Below are 20,086 nucleotides of genomic sequence, written 5' to 3'. Positions count from 1 at the left end.
ACACACAGCCTCAGAAGGGCTTATACCAGGCATAGGCAAACTCCGGCCCTCCAGATGTTTGGGACTACAATTCCCATCATCCCTAGCTAACAGGACCAGTGGTCAGGGATGATGGGGAATTGTAGCCCAAACATCTGAGGGCTGGAGTTTTGCCTATGCCTGGCTTATACCTTCTGGTAGTGGGTGGGTGGTGTTTATTAAGGTAAAATTAATGCTTTATGCTGTCCACATAGTCCATCCACACTATGACATCTATGGCTGTCATGTGTGGGACAAGGGGTTGACAAAGGGGTGGGGTTGGCAAGCACATCAGGTGGGGGGGCCATCTCTTGTCATACATACCTTTTTCTATCAGAACTGTGGTTTCACACCTAGCAACGTCCACTTTCATTATAATTCATTTTATACATAAATGTACAGACACAGTCAATACTATATATTAGAAAAGGTCCCCTATATAAAGTCTTATTTTTAAAAGGAAAGAAATTGTAGGCCTATATGATCTTCTACATTTAAAAAAAACCAACCAAAGGAACGTGAGAAAATAAAGCCTGGGAAGACTACAGATATAATAAAGTGTTCTTCAAGAAAAGCAGGGTCGCATTAAATTGACGAGAAGAAACAGAAGTCCTTTATGTGCACCTTTTAGTTAAATAGGGTGCAGTTGTTAAAAATTTTCCTCTTAGTCTGAGAGGGGTGAAAGAGAAACCGAAAGGTTTGGGGTGTCCCCCCCCCCTTTGAAAAGGCCATCAGCAAATGGCATAAAGTTGATTATAGTGTGTTAGTGTGGTGAGTAAAGCTTGAATCAGGGTGACAACTCACCTTCATTTTTCATCAGGTTTTATTTTACCTAATGAGAGGAGCCTCCTCAGAGAACAAAAGGAAGAAAAGAATGTGCTTTACACAACTGCAGACAGAATTGGCCTTAGGAGCTGTTTAATTCTAGCTTATTCTCTTCTCCAAAGCCATACTTCTGGTTTCGCAATCCCAGCGACGCCCTGGGGAGAGTATCTCCACAATATCTTTCTTTTAATTATAAATATGCTTATCAAACTTCAAACAGCTCAGAATCATTGAGAGAATCTCTATTGTGTAAGGTGATACTGTCCTAAGACGATCACTCCAATGAGTAATAGCTCTTTATTTTTGCTCTTATACAGTATCTTTCATCTGGGAATCGCAGAGCTTGTTGTAAATCTTAAGTAATTAAGCTGCATGACACCCTTGTCAGGTAGGGAAATAATTGTAGGCCTAGCACAGGGGTCAGCAAACTTTTTCATCCGGGGGCTGGTCCACTGTCCCTCAGACCTTGTGGGGGGGCCAGACTGTATTTTGGGGAAAAAAATATGAACAAATTCCTATGTCCCATAAATAACCCAGAGATGCATTTTAAATAAAAGTACACATTCTACTCATGTAAAAACGCGCTGATTCCTGGACCGTCTGTGGGCCGGATTTAGAAGGCGATTGGGCTGGATCCAGCCCACAGGCCTTAGTTTGCCTACCCATGACCTAACAATTGCACAGTTAGAAGAGACCTGTTAGGTCTGACCGTCAAGGTATCCCACTGTAACAATGAAAATTGGTCTAATATTCTCTAATATGCTAGTTTAATGCCATAATTTAGATTGCCTGGTAACAAAAGTTAAAGGTAATTAGATGTATATATGGTGCGCGCACACACACAAAAAATGTATGAGATTACTAGATAGGGGAAAACATAAAACAGCCTCTGTAGGCTTTGAGCTTGACCTAGAAATACAGTGGCAATTTCCGAAGGAGGCACTGTCAAGATTTCAGCTGAGCTGGGAAATGTAATAGGATTGATCATTTGCCTTGCCAAGTCAAAACCACACCTCACAGACAAATTGGCACCACTAAAAGATCACCCGAAAGAGTCAGGCTCAGAGTTTCAGTGGGACGCCTGGAATGAGTCTTGTCTTCACCAGAACAAGGCACCTAATTGGTAATGCTCACGCCTTCTCCTCGTTGTTGGAAATTGAATGTGTGAGATTGCCAGCCAAGTTTTTAATTGATTTAGTCAAAAGAAGCAAAGGAGGACCATTGATCTACACCTGTGCATGCCCCAGTACTTTTAAAGCACATTTAAAACACATTTCCCTTCCCCTCAAAGAATTCTGGGCACTGTAGTTTGTTTGTTTGTTTGTTTTTGTTGTTGTTGTTGTTGTTGTTGTTGTTGTTGTTGTAAATAGGGAATCATAACTGTGAGGAGTAAACTACAGTACCCAGAATTATTTGAGAGGACAATGTGTTCCAAATGTGTTTTAAAGTGCATGTGTATACCTGAGAGGAGTGGGCCATCAATAGACCACACTGAGCTTTATTAGCAAATCCTGGATCTGCACAGAGTGTCAGGCCTAACAAGCACAGCAAACCATCTCCAGGAGGTCTTGCCCCCCATGAAGCAGTTGCTCGCCTCTCCACAGTTGCCTAAGTCTCCTCCTCTCCAAGGTTTTCCCCAAGCAATCTGAGACTGTACCTGCGTGAAACTAACATCCTCTGCTCTCTTCATGCCGCTCCTGCTTCTGGGAGACCAGTGAGGAGGGGAGCTTGTAGCAGCAGGATGGAGAGACACCCATGCCTCTTCAACAGCCAGATTCATTTCTGCCTCTTGGCTTCAGCTTCTGCCACTGAGTCTGGACTTCTCTCTGCCACGGACTTCCCCCACTCACTAAGCTCCTCTTCTGCTTCTGACACCTCCTCATCCCAGTCTGCACCCTCTTCTCCCCATCATTGTCCCACGACCAACCCCTGGGCTCTGAGCCTTCTTCCCTTGGGCATTCCCCAGCTGGTGCCTTTCCATCATTCTTCTGCCTCCAACCAGTCCATGACAATACCTCAGGTGGGTCATTGCTCCCCCAGCTGGAGCCACAATAGCTGTAGACCAGTTTCGGTGGAGACATTTGTGGTATGTGACATTAAAAAAAGGAGGGAAAAATAGAGAAAAGGCAAAAGATGGAGGGATAGCATGCACATAGAAACCTGTGAAAACAAATTGTTGTGTAATTGAGAAGGCTCGGTACTTTTATTAAAGGCAAACCAGTAAATATAAGTTATCTGATAAAAGTTAATTGAGTAGGAAAAAGATTAGCTTGATTGAGCCAATGTCCTATAAATTTTATTCTTTATTACCATAGCAAAAACTCTTGAAGTTTCTTGCTGAAAAAACAACAATCAGTGTTGCGGCATCTTATGAGTTTTGGGGATTATAGTCCACTTCTTCAGGGAGCCTAAGTTGTCAAGTATATATACATGGTTGGTTGGTTGGTTGGTTGGTTTTTTTTTTTGTGGGGTGCTGGTGATTGTAAGTCAGGTGCAGAGCTAAACAAAATGTAGAAAAGTAAAGCCAGGCATAACTATGTATGTAATAGAGGTAATTCACAAGAACGGTTGTAGGCAGCACAGACATTGTGGCATTGGTAAGCCGATTAACACATGTAATGTGCTAGAAATCCTGTCACGGTTAAGTCTAGAAGTTGACATTAGGAGACTTTCTTTTGTTTCTTTTGCTTGTATTTAATAAAGAAAACAAAAACAAAACAACCCTTAGAAACTGCCAGGCTCCCTTAATACCGGCCAACATTCATTCATTGTTACCAATGTGCTTACTTACAAAACAGAAATATTTCCACCCAAAAATAAAACACTGGAATGTAGGTTGCACATCATAGATCTTTTTCCAGGGCTGCTAAAACGGTCTCTGCCAAAATGTCAACCGAGTCCTAACTGGCGTGGGTTTAGATAATACCATCTTCTAAGAAGAGTTCCTGGAACTAATTACGTAGATGATCTGATATGCTGTCTCACCTCATCAAGACACTGCGTTGTTCACTTCTGAAACTAGTTTACAAAACCAGTAGAGTAGGCAGGTTTTCAGATTAGAATGTTAACATTCCACATTGTTTGTGCAAAAGCATGTGAAGAAAGCCGCAGTATTATTCATTTGTTGAGGCCAATGCTATATTTGATAAACATAAACAGCTGCCTTATATGCAGTCAAACCAGTGGTGTACCTTGCTTGGTATTTTCAACAGCGACTTTCCAGAGTTCAAGACAGGAGTCTTTCTTATATAGAGGAATTGAACTTGGAACCTTCTGACTGCAAAGCACGTTGGCCACCCATAGTCTCTTCTTTGTCCCTTGTGTTTCCCCTGCGCCGCCCGCCCATTTGCTCTGAAAAATAAGAATTTTGAAAATTCGATTTTACAGTTGCACCATCTGCAATCCAGAGATTCAAGTATCAGTTATCTGCAAAAAGGGAAATCTATATCAAATATCACCATTGGAGTCATCCACTCAAGTTTTCCCAGTCTTTTTTTATATAATTTTTATTAAATTTTCTGTTTTACAATTTAGAATGCTCATTTAAACATCCTTAACGTATCAATGACTTCCCTTCTTCTCTTTCCATGGTTCATTTTGCATAACCTAAATCCCTGCATATTTTACATAAACTAAACCATTCAGAATTCCATTATTACATCCATCGAAACTTATTTATACTGTTGAATTTATCTCAATCCTGCCAACATTTTCAAGTGTACACAATTTCCCCCCACATATTCAATAAACATTTTCCAGTCTTCTCTAAACGTATGTTCTTCTCGTTCTCTTTTTCTATATGTTAGGTCCGCAAGCTGTGCATATTATCAGTTTAAGCTGCCATTCTTCTTTAGTTGGGACCTCGCTCGTTTTCCATTTTTCAGCTAATGAAACACAGGCCGCAGTAGTGGCATACATAAATAACCTTTTTTTGACACCTGGGAATTTCTGTCTGAATTGTCCCCGACAAAAAGGACTCTTGATTTGTTTTGTTTTGTTTTTAAAGTACTTTCAAACATTTTTTTCAATTCATTATGAATTATTTCCCAATACTCCTTTACCTTTTTACAGCTCCAGGTTTTCCCAGTCTTAACGCTGTTCCACTGATTGATGAACAGTAGGCATACTGGATGCCCTTTCTGATGGTTCTTAAAACCTGTAATTGTGCCGGGAACACACAACTCTTTTCCAGGAGATGTGGAGTGTTTGGAAGTCAGCTGGTAAACTGGGATGGTCAGACTTGGCACCCTGGGGAATGGCCATATCTCAGTCGTGGAGCATCTGATTTGCATGCAGAAGTTCCCTCGTTTAATCCATGACTTCTTCAGATAGGGCCGGGAGGTTCCCCTGCCAGAAACCCTGGAGAACCTCTGCCAGTCGGTGCAGACAATAGTGAGCTTGATGGACCAGTGATCATGGCAGGTTCCTACTTTCCACTGTTGCTGATAAGTTGGCTGCTTGGTTCTTTTTAATTTGGGGAAGGCAGGATTCCACTGTCCCTCTATCGAAGTGTATATGATCAGGAGTGGATACTTATTGGGGTTTTTCCCCCCCGCTACCATTTTTTTTATTTATACTTTTCAAGTTTATGCATTTCACCAATTTTATGCATTTCACTAATTTTACACATTTCACTAATTTTACAATCATTTTGACATTTCGAAACTTGACTTCCTTCCCCCTCTTTCTGCAGTTCCTTAAATTTGCTTCTAATATCTTCTGCGTATCCAAATTAACTTAATTTGTTCAGTTTTTCATCTCCTTAAAAATATACTCTTATAAAACTGCAGGTTGTTACAATAATCCTGCCAATGTTTTTATCAGTTTTTAATTTATCGGTAAATATATAATAAGCCATTTCCATCTACATATATAAAAATGTTCCCATTGCGTGTACGCCGGAAACCTATGTTCTCCGTAACCGCTGCACCAAACAGCATCAAATTAGGACAAAGCGTAACTTGACCATCAAGGAAGGATCTGGCATAATAAAATTTTTAAAAACCACACCTATCATACCTAAAATAAAGGATAAAGGGGAAAAAAGTGGCGCACCTATTATACCTCACCAGCAAAAGGAATGAAGACTCCAACAGCATCCAATAGAAAGGCAGATTGCCTGTTGACGTCATCAAACCTGCGCCGAAAAATAATGCCCCGTCCACCATTTTATAACTGCCATCTGTAAGCACCCAAGGACTTTCTGACACAAACTGCTTAGTGAAAATGTGGAAAAAAGACGGAGCAGGAGGCAGGGCAGTTGAAGAAGAGAGGGGGGAGGAAAAAAAGGTGGGAGCGAAATAAGCCCAAGGCTGCCTGAGAGGTCGCACTGAGTAAGACTGGTTCTGAGGGGATTTTGTCGCTGGGGTGCATAATTTTGGGACGGGTGGGGGAGAATGCTCTTTTTAATGGTGTAGAGCATGGGGCCAGTTAATTGTGAGGAGGGGCGGTCTTGGGGGGGTACGCTTTTACAGTAAAAAAACCCACAGCAAGGCCTGCAGTAGGCCTCCATAAGGTGCCCAGTGCCCTCACTTAAAATGGTCGCTGCACACTCACAGGCATTTTAAAATTTCCCAAGTGCCCTCACCTAAAATGGCCGCCGCAGCTTCACATGTTCCACATACACAGTCCCAAGTGATCAATACCACCGACCAATGTGTTCTTTTATGTAAAATGCATCTCTGGGTTATTTGTGGGGCATAGGAATTCATTCACATGATCTGAGGGACAGTGGACCGGTCCACGGCTGAAAAAGGTTGCTGACCCCTGCTCTAAAGGGACAGGGAAGAACGAAAACAGGAGCTTCCAGAATACTCTCGGGGTCAGAATTTTAAAAAGCAAAAAACCCCACAGCAACGCATGGCCGGGCCAGCTAGTTCTTTTATAAAAGATTTGTTATCTTGATTCCTTATTCTTCGGCAAGTTTCGCCATTTCTACATAATCCATAGATTTTTGTATCCATTCTTCCTTTGCTGCGACTTCTGCTTCTTTCCAATTTGGGGCAAGTAACATTCTTGCCGCTGTAGTCGCATATATGAATAAGTTTCTATACAATTTAGGTAGTTATGTCCCTATAATTCCCCAAAGAAAAGCTTCTGATTTATTTATTTTTTTACAAAGTTTATTTTTAATATTCTACTGTTGCTGATAAGTTGGCTGCTTGGTTCATTTTAATTTGGGGAAGGCAGGATTGCTTGTCCTGGGCACTGTCACACTATCTTAAGTGTATATGATCAGGAGTGGAAACGTATTGTTCTAATATTCCAGCTGCACATCTTCCTCAGTATTGACATTATTGCATTCGAGGCAGGGATTCCCGTGGAATAAACAGTTTGGAAGCTACAGATACTGCAGTTGAATTAATACTGAGAGAAGACCGGAGGGCTTGTTTTATTTTGATTTCGGACCAGTTGCATTGGCCATCTGTCTGATTTCCAGGCTCTGTTTTAGGTGCTAGATTAGTCACTCTCTATCAAGTGATAAAACAGCCTGGGCAGTGGCTTTTCTGATCATCAGCTGCTCCATCTATTCCATCAGGTGCCACTTGGAATCTATGCCCAAGTAAGCCTCTGATTCAATCAAAGGTGTCTTTGTGGAAGTGCCACAATCTGGGATTACATTTCCCAAAGACACACACTAGGTAGCATTTCTTTCCAGTTTTAGAAGCCAAGTAAAACCCTATCTTTTCTACCAGGCTCTTGGAATACACTAGTGGAATAATTTGACCCCTGCTGTATGTCTTAGTTTTGTGACCCTATTAAACAATAGGTGCAGTCCCATTGCTGCTGAAATAAAAGTTTCTACTTTTATTGTGATTTTATTGTGGACATTGGAGTTTCACAACATTGTTAAGTCTTGTATACATGATTCATTAATAGGTAGTGTGAGATACATGCCTTAGATGTGCTTACATTCCTTAAATACTGTTAACTTCTGAATTTTCAGCTTGGGGGATATTTGCTCTGATACCATCTAGTGGCTAGAAGGAAATAATGTGTGCAGTGAATGTATGTTTGGCTTTGTAGGTCATCTTGCAAGCGCTTTTTTCCTTTCAAACTACATTAATCTTTCCCCAACACTTTACCAGGTAAACAAAATATCCAGGTGTGTAACAGCTTTAGGCATGATTGTGGCTTATTATGATTTGTGTTCTCCTTGGCAATTCTTACTGCTAAACAGCATGTGGGGAGGTTAGTTATGCAAATTTAGTTGAGCGGTGGAATTTTGGAATAGCATAGAGTTATTCTTCAAGGCAGTGGTTTTTAAACGTTCTACCTTCAGGGAACCCTTTACATACCGACTTTCCTATTGAGCATTGTAAACAAAAGTAGGGTTGGTATGTACTTTAGTAAGAGTGATCAGGCTTGTGTCCTGCACATGATTTGGATTACAACTCTTATCAGCTCCTGTGTGTGTGTGTGTGTTTTATTTAATTTTCTGTTTTACAATTGTGAATACTCATTTAAACATCCTTAAAATATCAATGACTTCCCTTCTTCTCTTTCCATGGTTCATTTTGCATACCATAAATTCCTGCATATTTTATATAAACTAAACCATTCAGTATTCCACTATTACATCCATCAAAACCACCCATCCAACCGTTTTAAGGACTCAACTCCAGACTTGTGTAGGGCAGGGGTCAGCAACCTTTTTCAGTCGTGGGCTGATCCACCATCCCTCAGACCATGTGGTGGGCCGGACTATTTTTTTTGGGGGGGGGGTGAACAAATTCCTATGTCCCATACATAACCCAGAGATGCATTTTAAATAAAAGGACACATTCTACTCATGTAAAAATATGCTGATTCCCGGAATGTCCGCGGGCCGGATTTAGAAGGCGATTGGGCCGCATCCAGCCCACGGGCCTTAGTTTGCCTACCCCTGGTGTAGGGTTCCCTCCTTAGCTTTCTCTTTTCTCAGAGATGTCCTGCAAGGTAGCAGGTACAGATTTTTCCTAAGAGTTTACTTGTGAAGACTTTCTGACAGATGAATATAGCTGCATGGCACTGGAGGTTTCGGATCAGAGTTTTCCTTCCCCTAGATGGGCTTCCTTCCCAGGTGGAATTGTCCCACCTGCCTCCCATTTCCCTCTGCAACACTTGTAGTAACCACCTTCTCGACCATTTGACCCACTATTGGTCTCGTCTGCTCAATCCCCCAGAGCCTGTCTTTGCATGCAGGGGAAGTGCCTAACTCACTGAGGGTTTGAGACCCATCAGCTAGCCTCACCTGGTTTAGCCAGCCAGTCAAAGCTATTTCCCAGGTCGTGGCAACTGTCACATGCTGACAGCTTCTAGGAGCCACAGATGAGAGCTCATAAAAACAAAGGTGGACAGACTACCCCAGAAGGAGCACAACATGTTCTCCACCAGAGGTACTACCCCTCCCCAACACCCCATGCACCCCTCAGAGAGGTCACTTTTCTTCTGCTAATGCAGCAAAAACAACACAGGAGAGAGCAGTTACATATGAGTTATCGATCTCTAGAGCCATAGGAGGCACTGTGATTCTCTAGCGGATTGGCTTCACCCCCTGAGGTGCGCTCCATTGTCTCTCGAGACAGACAGGTGCCAACAACAAGCTCTGAGTAAAACCCAATATCATGACTTTCAGAATGAAGAAAACCCAATTGAGATAGCTCAGTTGGTTAGAGCGTGGTGCTGAAATGCCAAGGTTGCCTGTTCAAACCCCATATAGGACAGCTGTATATTCCTGCATTGCAGGGCGTTGGACTTCATCAGGGGTTGTCAACCTGGTCCCTACCGTCCACCAGTGGGCGTTTCAGGATTCTAGGTGGGTGGTAAGGGGTTCTACGGCACAAGCTGAATCCTCCTTCCATTGAGCAATGGTGGGCGGTAAGGAAATTTTACCATCAAGAAAGATGCATTAGTGGGTGGTACAGTAGGTATAAAAAGGTTGACTACCCCTGGATTAGCTGATGGTTAGGGTCCCTTCCAACTCTACAATTCCATGATATTGTTGTTGTTCGTTGTTCAGTCGTGTCCGACTCTTCGTGACCCCATGGACCAGAGTACGCCAGGCACCCCTGTCCTCCACTGCCTCCTGCAGTTTGGCCAAACTCATGCCAGTCACTTCGAGAACACTGTCCAACTATCTCATCCTCTGTCGTCCCCTTCTCCTTGTGCCCTCCATCTTTCCCAACATCAGGGTCTTTTGTAGGGAGTCTTCTCTAAACATATTATTATTGGAGAATTTGATTTTTGTGTGTGGTTTGTTGTTGTTGTTGTTTCTGCTTAATTAAAGAAATGGTTACATTCTGGAATTCTATGGATTTTTAAATGGCTAGGAGGAATCGTGCAACCAGGAAAATACAAAATGGGGCAGTAGCAGGAGGCTAGGACAGCATCCTGAGAGCTGGTTAAACATTCAGAACTCATCTGTTCAGGTTTGGAGCATACCTGAAGCCATTTGAACAGCGCAATCGATACCTCTGTAGGAATAGTGGGATCGAAGAAAAGGTCACACCAATTAATTTATATGAAATCTGGTACTCAAATCATGTTCTCCCGAGCTCAGGTTCTATGCTGGAATATTACTGCCTCCCTCTCCTTTTGGATTATTCCTGTCTTGTCTTGCAGTGACTCTGAGTCTGTCTGGGTTATGAAGACGAATGTAGCAGTTGCATTCTGTGGCACTGTCTGGAGTAAAAAATTAAGTTGTCATGTTCCATAAGGAAGAGCTCTCTCCTCAATCTGGGTGTAATTTTGATGACAACACTAAAGTACACATAGTTAAGGGTTGGAGTCTGCCGCTCTTTTCACTAGCCTTAGAGGTAACTCCCCCCCCCCCCACACACACCTTTGTTCCTCTGGGTTCATCTCCTAGAGTTCTCAGCCTGAGCAGGAATGTCAGAAACTTGGCCAAAGTATTAGGTTTTGATTATAATTTATATATGCGTTCGTTGGAATAGAAGCGCCTATCCCTTGCCCTAGGCCCTACTTTGACATCTGCGACTTGACATCAGGTGCTATTCTGAAATATAACATAATCGCACAAGAGGCTGCTCTTTTTGGCTTCCTCACACCCCACGCACCCTTCCCTTTAACCATTTCATTCCACAAAACTGTGGCAGCCCAGCGGCTGGAACATTTGCATTCTTCATGAAATCACACCTGATCTTTTCACCACTGCTTTTCCCTGCTGCTGCAGATGATCAATTGAAACATGGTTTGGAAATTAATTAAATTCCAAGTAGCTGGGGACTCTGAAACGGGGTGGGGATCGAGCAGGTCGCAGGCCCCTTAGATAAAACAACAACAACCCTGGCAGCTGCCTGGTCCCTTGTCTCGTTTCGGTGCATCTGTGTGCACGCCTATTGCCAGATTTTGTATCCTGCGTTTTTTTTGTGGGGTGCCTGCATAAACATGGGAGCTTGCCACAGAATTAAGCACCTTATGTGTCTGATCTTTTGGTTATATTTTGAAAGCAAATTTCTAACCCGAGTTACCAGGGAGAAAACCTAAGGACGTATGGGTGGTGCCATGGGAAATTCAAGAGGGGGGCTGAGCAGGATTATTTATCTTTGCAGCTCCATCCCAGCCCTCCAGTGCTGCTCATTCTGAACCTGCATAACTTGTGATCTGTCAAGTCAAATCAAGCCCACCAGGGAACAAGCCTGCTTGAGTGGGGCTGTGAAACTGGGGGAGGGGGTTGCCAAACATTTGGAGTGGAGAATGAGAAATTGGCAGATCACGTTTTCTGAAAAACTAACAGTATGTTGGATTATTTTTTTATTTTATTTTTATTTATTGAATTTATATACCGCCCTATACCCGGGGGTCTCAGGGCAGTTCAGCTTGTGGAATCATGGTATCCATATTTCAGCCACCAGTCGCCCAGGCTTTGTTTTGGAGTTAGGAGTAGCAATGATTGTAGTCTTTTGTTTTGGTGACATGGTGGCACTGTACTTCTGGTGTAATGACGATAGTGAGGAGAAGGAGAAGAAGAAGAAGAGTTTGGATTTGATATCCTGCTTTTCACTACCCGAAGGAGTCTCAAAGCGGCTAACATTCTCCTTTCCCTTCCTCCCCCACAACAAACACTCTGTGAGGTGAGGGTGAAGAGGGTGAAGCCTATATTTATAGACTAGATTTCCCACTCTTTCATTTCAAAGGGAGTGGTTACACAATAAAGAGCTATCCTTCTTTAAAATTACACATTGAAATGCCGAATTATAGGACATCTTAATTGTTGTGCCAATACTGTGTGTACATGAAAGATTCAATTATCCTTAAACTCTGAAGAAAGATTCTCTTAATTATGATTAACTGTAGTAAATAAAAGATTGCAATGAATATGTAACATTGATAATGTATCATTGTATATGTTAAACAGTAGATATCAGTGGTGAGAAGTTAAAATACAGGTTGAGAATATTTGCAGTGTTGTGTGATATTTATTGAGCTAAATGACACAGATACAGGCTACAGACCAAAGCATATGTAGTGGAGTAAAACCCACCAGTAGCAGGACAGAGTGTTGAAGTGGCATTCACCTGACCTCCTGGCAGCTGAGTCACTGCATACCTGGAGGAAGAACTGACAAGGGAGGTCAGTGCAGTGCAAACCAACCAACAGGAACATCGGTTTGGCTCTGCTGGTGTGTTTGCACCACTGAGCCGAGTCTGGTGGATTTTAAGCTGTCATAAGCCCTGTGGTGGGGGCAGGGCAGGAAAAGCGGAGTTAGGCTGGATCCTAAACTCATTCAGCTCAGACACATCACCTGGCAAACCTGCATAAGCTAAGCTGGCAAGAAGTGTGGTGTAACTCAAACACTGTTTTACAGGCTTGATTTTCACTTGCCAAGCTTAGGCCTGCTCCCAAATGGAGTTTGGACCTAGTGAAACTTTATACTGGCTTAACTTACTGTCGGGCTGCTTTATGCCAGCTTCTTGTGTATAGGATTGGTCCCCAAGCCCACTTAGGAGTAGGCCAGTGTCTACTGCAATGGATTGAGGAAGTCAAAATATTTCAGATGCTGGCATTTCTGTTGTGTCAGCCATTGGGTGGCTCTGTGGTCTAAAGCACTGAGGCTCTTGGGCTTGCCAGTCAGAAGGTCAGCGGTTCAAATCAACGTGATGGAGTGAGCTCCCATTGCTTTGTCCCATCTCCTGCCAACCTAGCAGTTCGAATGCACAAGTAAATAAATAGTTACCACTGTGGTGGGAAGGTAAATGGTGTTTCCATGCACTCTGGGTTCCATCACAGTGTCCTGTTGCACCAGAAACTATTTAGTCATGCTGGCCACATGAACCGAAAAGCTTTTTGTGGACAAACACCGGCTCCTTCGGCCTGAAAGCGAGATGAGCGCCGCAACCCCATAGTCGCCTTTGACTGGACTTAACTGTCCAGGGACCCTTTACCTATTTTTTCACTAGATGAATGCCTTAATGACATATTTCTAGTAGTTTGGCTCTTGCAGTATATACCAGTACTCTATTTTTTAAAAAAATAATTTTACATGTATGGCCCTGAAAATCAGGGCCGAAATGGGGGGAAATAAGTGGCAGCAGGCCATTGCAATTGCATCCTGCTTGTAGCCTCAGTTTCCCGCCTCTCGCTATTGTGAGAGCAGGATTCTGGGCTAGAATAGTCCTTCCTCAAAGCCTACCACTGTAGAAACTTCACATATAATAACTAAATAATGGTAAGTTACGGTACGTTGCTAAACAGTAGTTTACAGCACTAATTTACTTTTCCTGTTGAAAGTGAATCTGGAGCATTCAGCTCTCAGGCCCATAAAATTCATGCGCATGTGACATCATTGGGCTGTTGCGCCGAGCAAAGTACTTGTTTTTGTTGTTGCCAAACTTCACCTGTTGTTAACTGGCTGGCTTTCCGCTGACTCATCAGGTTTTGGATTCAGGACGTCTGAAAGAATATGATGAGCCGTACATTTTGCTACAAGAAAAGGAGAGCCTGTTTTACAAGATGGTTCAACAAGTGGGCAAGGCTGAAGCTGCATCCATAATGGAAACAGCAAAACAGGTAAGGCTGTTCTCCGCCTCTCCCTACCCCTGCTAAAATGTTGTAATTAAGTTTGTCTCAACAATTTACTTTTCACAAGTTAGCATATTCAGTATTTCAGAAAACCCCATCTTCTCCACTATAGTTAAAGGTCTCGTGGCTTTTCAGTTATAAACTCTTGTTTTTCAGTGCTTTATTACTGGGATTTAGAATAATATATACCCAGAGCTGAAAATGACATGCTGCCATTGCAGACAACAACTATGCATGGGATTGTTTGTTTTTATATCTGCGGGGAAGATAATACATACTCTGGTCCTAGACATGCTTTGCTTTTCCCTGACCACCGTGTCGCAAATTGAAGACAGGGTTGCAATGAAGATTCACTGTGCTTCTAGAGCCCATGCTTTTTTTGTCCAGCAAATCTGCAGTTTATGCATGTGCTATGCCAACTACAAGAAAATTCCATATCCAATGTGAATATATAGTATTCTTTAAAGCACTAGTTTTTCCTCTGACTCTTTGGGCAAAAACAACAGCAACACCACACTGAATCCATTTTCCAGTCTCTAATGACAATTTAGTCCTTGCTACCTTGCACATAAGCCCAATAAAATAATTCCTGGCCTGCTTGTGTACTCATACCTTAGTTAGTCATTTGTATAAAATATTTGACCTCGAAAAGGCAGCGGGTGGGGGAGGGGAGCTAATAAACTCTTCCAAAATATGACAAATGTTTCCCAACCTTGGCACCAGTAAATCACTTTTATTCACCACAGATAACCAGGTAAATGGCTATTTACAGTAGTCAGGGCTGACCTCACGACGAGGAGGAATGAGGCAATTGTTTTCATGCAGCAGGAGCAGGAGAGAAGCAAATTGGTGCCCTGCCCCAACTCTCCATTTGCCACATTATTGGGTGCACTGGATGGGTTGCAGGCCAGCTGCCCACCCACCCACCTCCTTGTCCTGCGTGAGATTTGAGAAAGGGCCAAGGGGGTCCTTTCTCAGAGTGAGGTAGGTTGGAGAGGGGCTATGCCACTTCTGTGTTTGTCATTTAAGCTGAGAAAGGCTGTCTAAATATAGAGGGGGAAGCCTAGGTTTATCTAAGCAGGCCTAGGCTTACTTCAGCTGCCGCTGCAAGCTACCGTAGCGGCACAGACACCGACCAGGCCACCTCACCAAGAATGCTTCATTATGAGAAAGGATCTCCATGGGTCTTTTTCAGAGCAAGGCTCAGACTGGGAGGAGGAAGGGGTGGTGGCAGTGAAGCTGACTGTCCTGCCAGCACTCAAACAACAACAAGGCCTGAGGTGGAACGGGGCAACAGCAGCGAAGCATCAGGCACTGCCACTGCTGCCGCAAAGAAGAGAAGTAAGGTAGCAGTGGCAGGAAGAAGATAAGGAGCCCCACGTTTGGTCAGCCCTCACCCTTGCACTGATCCCTGACCCTGAATTCTTAGGCAGCGAAAGAATTTAATATGTCAACTTACTGACATTTTAAGGGCCTAAGCCCTTAGCCATAGTTAGCAGGCCTCAGGATCGTGTTCTCCACAAACACACACACACATCAGTTGATCTGTGCAGTTAATCCTAACCACGGTTTACAATGATCCGTTTTAAAATGGCTTCAAACTCTTGGTTTCAACTGGTCATCCTTGATCCCTGTTCTTTAAATCTGGCCGTCTTTTAAATAAAAGGAAAGAAGAAGGAGGTTTTGATGAACGGAGAGTAGATAGAGTGTCATTAAGCAAACAAACAGCTCTTCTGGAGAAGCTCTGAAATTGCTGCAACCAGCTTCTTGAAAAAGTATAGAAAGGGATCTGGGTTGAATTTTTGTTTTTGTTCCCTCCCCCCCCCAAAAAAATTATTGATTTTTTAAAACAAACAAACAACACATACAACAAAAATTATGTTACAACAAACTACACTACAAAAGAAAAATTAATACAAACAATTACTTAAATCTATCTAATCCTCTTTTATAACATTGTAAATTGACTTCCTCACATCCTCTCCGTCTGCTTTCATTATAAATCATCTTTAGTAATTTCTTTACCTTTTTATAATCTATCGTTAATATAAAAAAACTTTCTTTTTATTTTTAACTCCTTAACACTACTTCATCTATTACTACTACTTATCTAACTTCAATATCTGCTGCCTCTCAGTTTCTTCCTGGTTGTTTTAAATGCAAATCTTAGCATAATTCTTTAGATATAATTTAAATTTACTCCAATCTTTCTCCACCGCGTCGTCCCTCTGGTCTCAGAGTTTCCCAGTCAGTTCAGCAAGCTCCATATAGTCCATCATTTTCATCTGCCATTCTTCTATCGTTGGTATTTCTTCTGTCTTCCAGTTTTTTGCCAATAAGATTCTTGCTGCTGTTGTGGCATACATAAAGACTATTCTATCTTGTCTTGGGATCTCATGATTTAAGATACCCAGTAAAAACGCTTCTGGTTTTTTACTAAATGTGTTTTTCAGCACCTTTTTTCAGTTCATTATATATCTTCTCCCAGAAGTCTTACTTTTGGGCACGTCCCCCACATATGAAAAAATGTCCCTTCTACTTGCTTACACTTCCAGCATTTGTTACATTGTCCTTGATACATTTTTGCCAACTTAACTGGTGTTAAATACCACTTATACATCATTTTCTCAACATTTTCTCTCAAGCTGTTACATGCTGAAAATTTTATACCTGTTTTCCATAGTTTCCAATATCACTATATCTTGGCCAATTTCCTTCCATGTTTATTCTTTTATGAGCTTTAGCTTCTAAAGGTCAAATCCACCTGGGTGTTTTCCTTTCTAACAAATCTTTATTTCTCAACCAAACCTGGAACAAAGCATTTCTAATAATATGGGATTGAAACCTTTATGGGCCTTAACCTTGTCATACCACAAATATGCATGCCATCCAAATACATTGCCATAGCCTTCCAAATCTAACACATCTGTATCTTCTAATGTAAACAATTCTTTCAACCAGCAAAAGGCAGCTGCTTCATAGTAAATCTTTAAGTCTGGCAGGGGGAATCCCCCTCTCTCTTTAGAATCTGTTCAGGATCTGGGTTGAATTTTTGGTTCAGTGCTGGAAAGCTGAACCAGGTAATCCCTGTGGTTCCTCCCAAAGCTTTGATTCTGGATAGGTACATTGAGCAAAGATTAAAATTTCTGATACTGCAAGTAACTCCTTTTAAAAGTGTTTTTTAACGTAGTCATTGTGATCTTTATTTCATAGTATCCTCGTTTCTTCGACGTGCCAGGGACTTCTTGCTCATATATCTTGCAGTATTAAGACTCTAACTCAACTAAATGCTTTCTCTTCTCCTTTCCACCCTGAGATGCTTTCAGGGAGGGCTGAAAGGCTGCTGCTGCTTTCATTCTGTCCTAGGGTAATGTGGCAGAGTCTCACTATTAACATTCTTAAAGGAAGCTCACTTTTTCACCTTAGGTTAAAATACTATCTTAAAATGCATTGTTCCCAAGGGTTATCTCTACGCAGATGCGACAGGAGGCAAATGGGTGCCACCTGACCGTATGCCCTTTCTGCTGTTGCCACCCCATTGCAGTCAGCAGCCAATGATACAAGAGGGGGAGGAGTTACATACAGTGTGGTTACAAAGTGGGGAGGGGGCAAGGAGTGGTGGGAGCACCACGTTTCTAGTTCGGTCCCAGGTCTTCAGAGCCTACTAAGCAAAAGGTGTGGGAGAGTAACAAGTTAGTTGTTTCCTTCCCCTAAAAAACAACTTCTAGGGGGCATCTGATCTCAGATAAACCCACTACAGGAAAGTCGCATCCTGATTGCTAGGATAAAAGGAAGCGCAAACGTCGGAAATTCCAAGGAGATTAGAATATGAGACTGAAGTAGGAAAAGTGCACTAAAGGGTAGGGAGAAATAGCAGCCCTTTAAGACTCTAGGGTTTCCTGTAGCCTGGTGCGCAAAAAAGTGTTGCAATAGTCACAGCTCTGACGTCACATGCCTAAAAAGGTGGGAGCAGCTATGCAGGCTTCTCTCGCAGAAATCACTTAGGTTACCTGTAGATTTCACCTCGGAATATTCTTCCTTTGAGGGCTAGTGACTTGCTTTGAAATGAAATGAAATGAAAGCTCAGAGTCTGGGCTCTGGGTCTGGTAACCCATACACCAGTACTCTTGGTAGATAGACCCTGGCTACTACTCGTATCATATGAGCCTGAAATTATAAAAGCTCCATGCTAGGCACTGGATTTCATCCCACAGAACCCCAAGAGGTGTTTTTTTTTAAAACTGGAATCGCCAGACTCTTTTTGTGGAATGGTGTCTCTGCCTAAAAGAGGCATATGGTATGCAATAATTCAGCGGGAAACGACATCACATTGGGGGGGGCCTGTGATAAGAAAAGTGTCTTCCGCTGAATTTCTGCACAGTTCATAAGAACAGGAGCCCTGTCTGATAATAAGTTGGCAGCCGTTTCCGTTGTAGGTGTGTTGTATCAGGTGTGTTGCATCTTTAGAACATGAGATTCCCATAGCATGCAAGAGGAGTTCCAGGTTGGCAAATATTGGCTGACATGTAAAAGCGTTCACTGGATGGTGGCCTTTCTATGTAAATTAAAAGAACGATTTATTAACAGCTTTACTGGAACATACCCAAACAACTCAAATTACTAAAGATTAGGGTTTCATGCTCTCATTTCATGGCAGCATGAATATTAGGCCTAACTCATGACACATGTCAGCCGGGGGGAAGATAGTATATTTTGTGTGTGTTTTAAAGGCTCAGACAAAACTTTTCACATTCTTCTTTGGGGGGAAAATACATTTTGAAGTCCTTTTTCACCCAAACACATTTTCCGATAAGAGCACACAAGTCTTGACATTATTTCATTTTGTTACACGCATCTGTCAGGGAGCAGAGATATGATACAGCTACTAAAAACTGATGATTGTGGAACAGTGAAACTTGACAGCATTTCATTTCCTTTATGTTCTGATTATACATTTATCAGGAAACCTGTATCTCTGGCAGTTCAGCTAGAAATTGGTAGAATTCAAGAACTCAAAGGCTCGGCAAAGAACTGTCCTATTATTTGGTATCATCTTACATTTTAGAGAAGTTGCTTGGTGGAGCCTTTGTTACGGCTCTCCCTTTCCCTTTCATTATTGTGGCACCCTATCCCCAGATCACATTTCTATAAGGCTCTATGACTCCTCCACGGCGCAAATTAAACGCTGGGATCTTTCATACGTACATCCCGAAGTTTCAATGGTTGTCAATCATAGTTTGTAAAATGCAGGGATTACAACCTTGATATTAACATCCAAATCCATTGTGCTTATTTTTATGTGTGAAAATGAAAAGCCCTTGTGCAGACACTAGATTTTGAAGCTGCTTTTGTCACCCTGTTTTTAATTTATCTCCATTTCTGAGCCGGTAAAAGGATTTTATTTATCTGTTTAATGTCAAATGATAAAGTTATCAGTTGATCTGAATTATTAGCACTTTGAGTGGGAATAGCAGGCATGTATGTTGATGCACCGCAGCTTGGCTGCAAGTTGTTGGAACAGCAGACGACAGTTTTGCTACTTTTAAAGGAAAATATATGTATTACAACTGTGTACTTCTCCCATTGTTATGCATCCTTTATTGCAGTATTTAGAACAAGCTGCTTTATGAAACTAACATAGAACTTTCCCCTCCTCCCTAGGTTTATTTTAAGAAAAATTACCCTGAAGTTATTCCAAACGGCCAAGCAGCCACCAACTCATCAGCTGATGATTCACAAGGATTAATTATTTTTGAGACTGCACTATGATCCCAAGCAATTGTGGGTGTTGGATTTTGTTTATTTAGCAGAATGTAAATGCTAATACGATGCAAACCAAATATTGCTCTTAATTGAAAAGACTGTTTTTGCACTGAATAGCTACTTGTTACATATATATATATTTGGGGGAGAAGAGTTTTGCATTACTCCTGTTCCTTCCATTTGAATGTAATGCAGTTCAATATTTTTTTAAAAAGACAATACATTTTGAATCTCTCTTTGTAACTGCTTGATCCTGTGGAATTAGCAGCAGAAGATTGCCCCGAAATATGTATAGCCATATTCCATGCTGGGCAACCGAGGCCCGGGAAATCCTGTTTTTTCTCAACTCCCATAAAAGTGCCTTGACGCCAGGAGTACTGCACAGAAAGATTTCACTCCTGATCGTATCTCCTGGATTCATAAGGTTGCTACATAAAGGTGCTCTTAATACAGTGGT

At 42.1% G+C, this 20,086-nt stretch overlaps 1 protein-coding gene across 1 annotated transcript in view; it reads left to right on the top strand.

Annotated features, from left to right (window-relative positions):
• The window catches only part of ABCC4 (ATP binding cassette subfamily C member 4), a 161,973-nt gene extending 142,220 nt beyond the window's left edge, over nucleotides 1-19,753 (top strand). The window contains 2 exon segments of the mRNA XM_033147888.1: nucleotides 13,720-13,854; nucleotides 19,528-19,753. Coding sequence (XP_033003779.1) covers nucleotides 13,720-13,854; nucleotides 19,528-19,635 — 243 coding nt within the window. The 3' untranslated portion in view covers nucleotides 19,636-19,753.
• Nucleotides 19,754-20,086: the final 333 nt, after the last annotated feature.

The sequence above is a fragment of the Lacerta agilis genome, chromosome 4, assembly GCF_009819535.1.
Source record: "Lacerta agilis isolate rLacAgi1 chromosome 4, rLacAgi1.pri, whole genome shotgun sequence".
Lineage (NCBI taxonomy): Eukaryota > Metazoa > Chordata > Lepidosauria > Squamata > Lacertidae > Lacerta > Lacerta agilis.
This window is presented reverse-complemented; position numbering and strand designations above follow the sequence as displayed.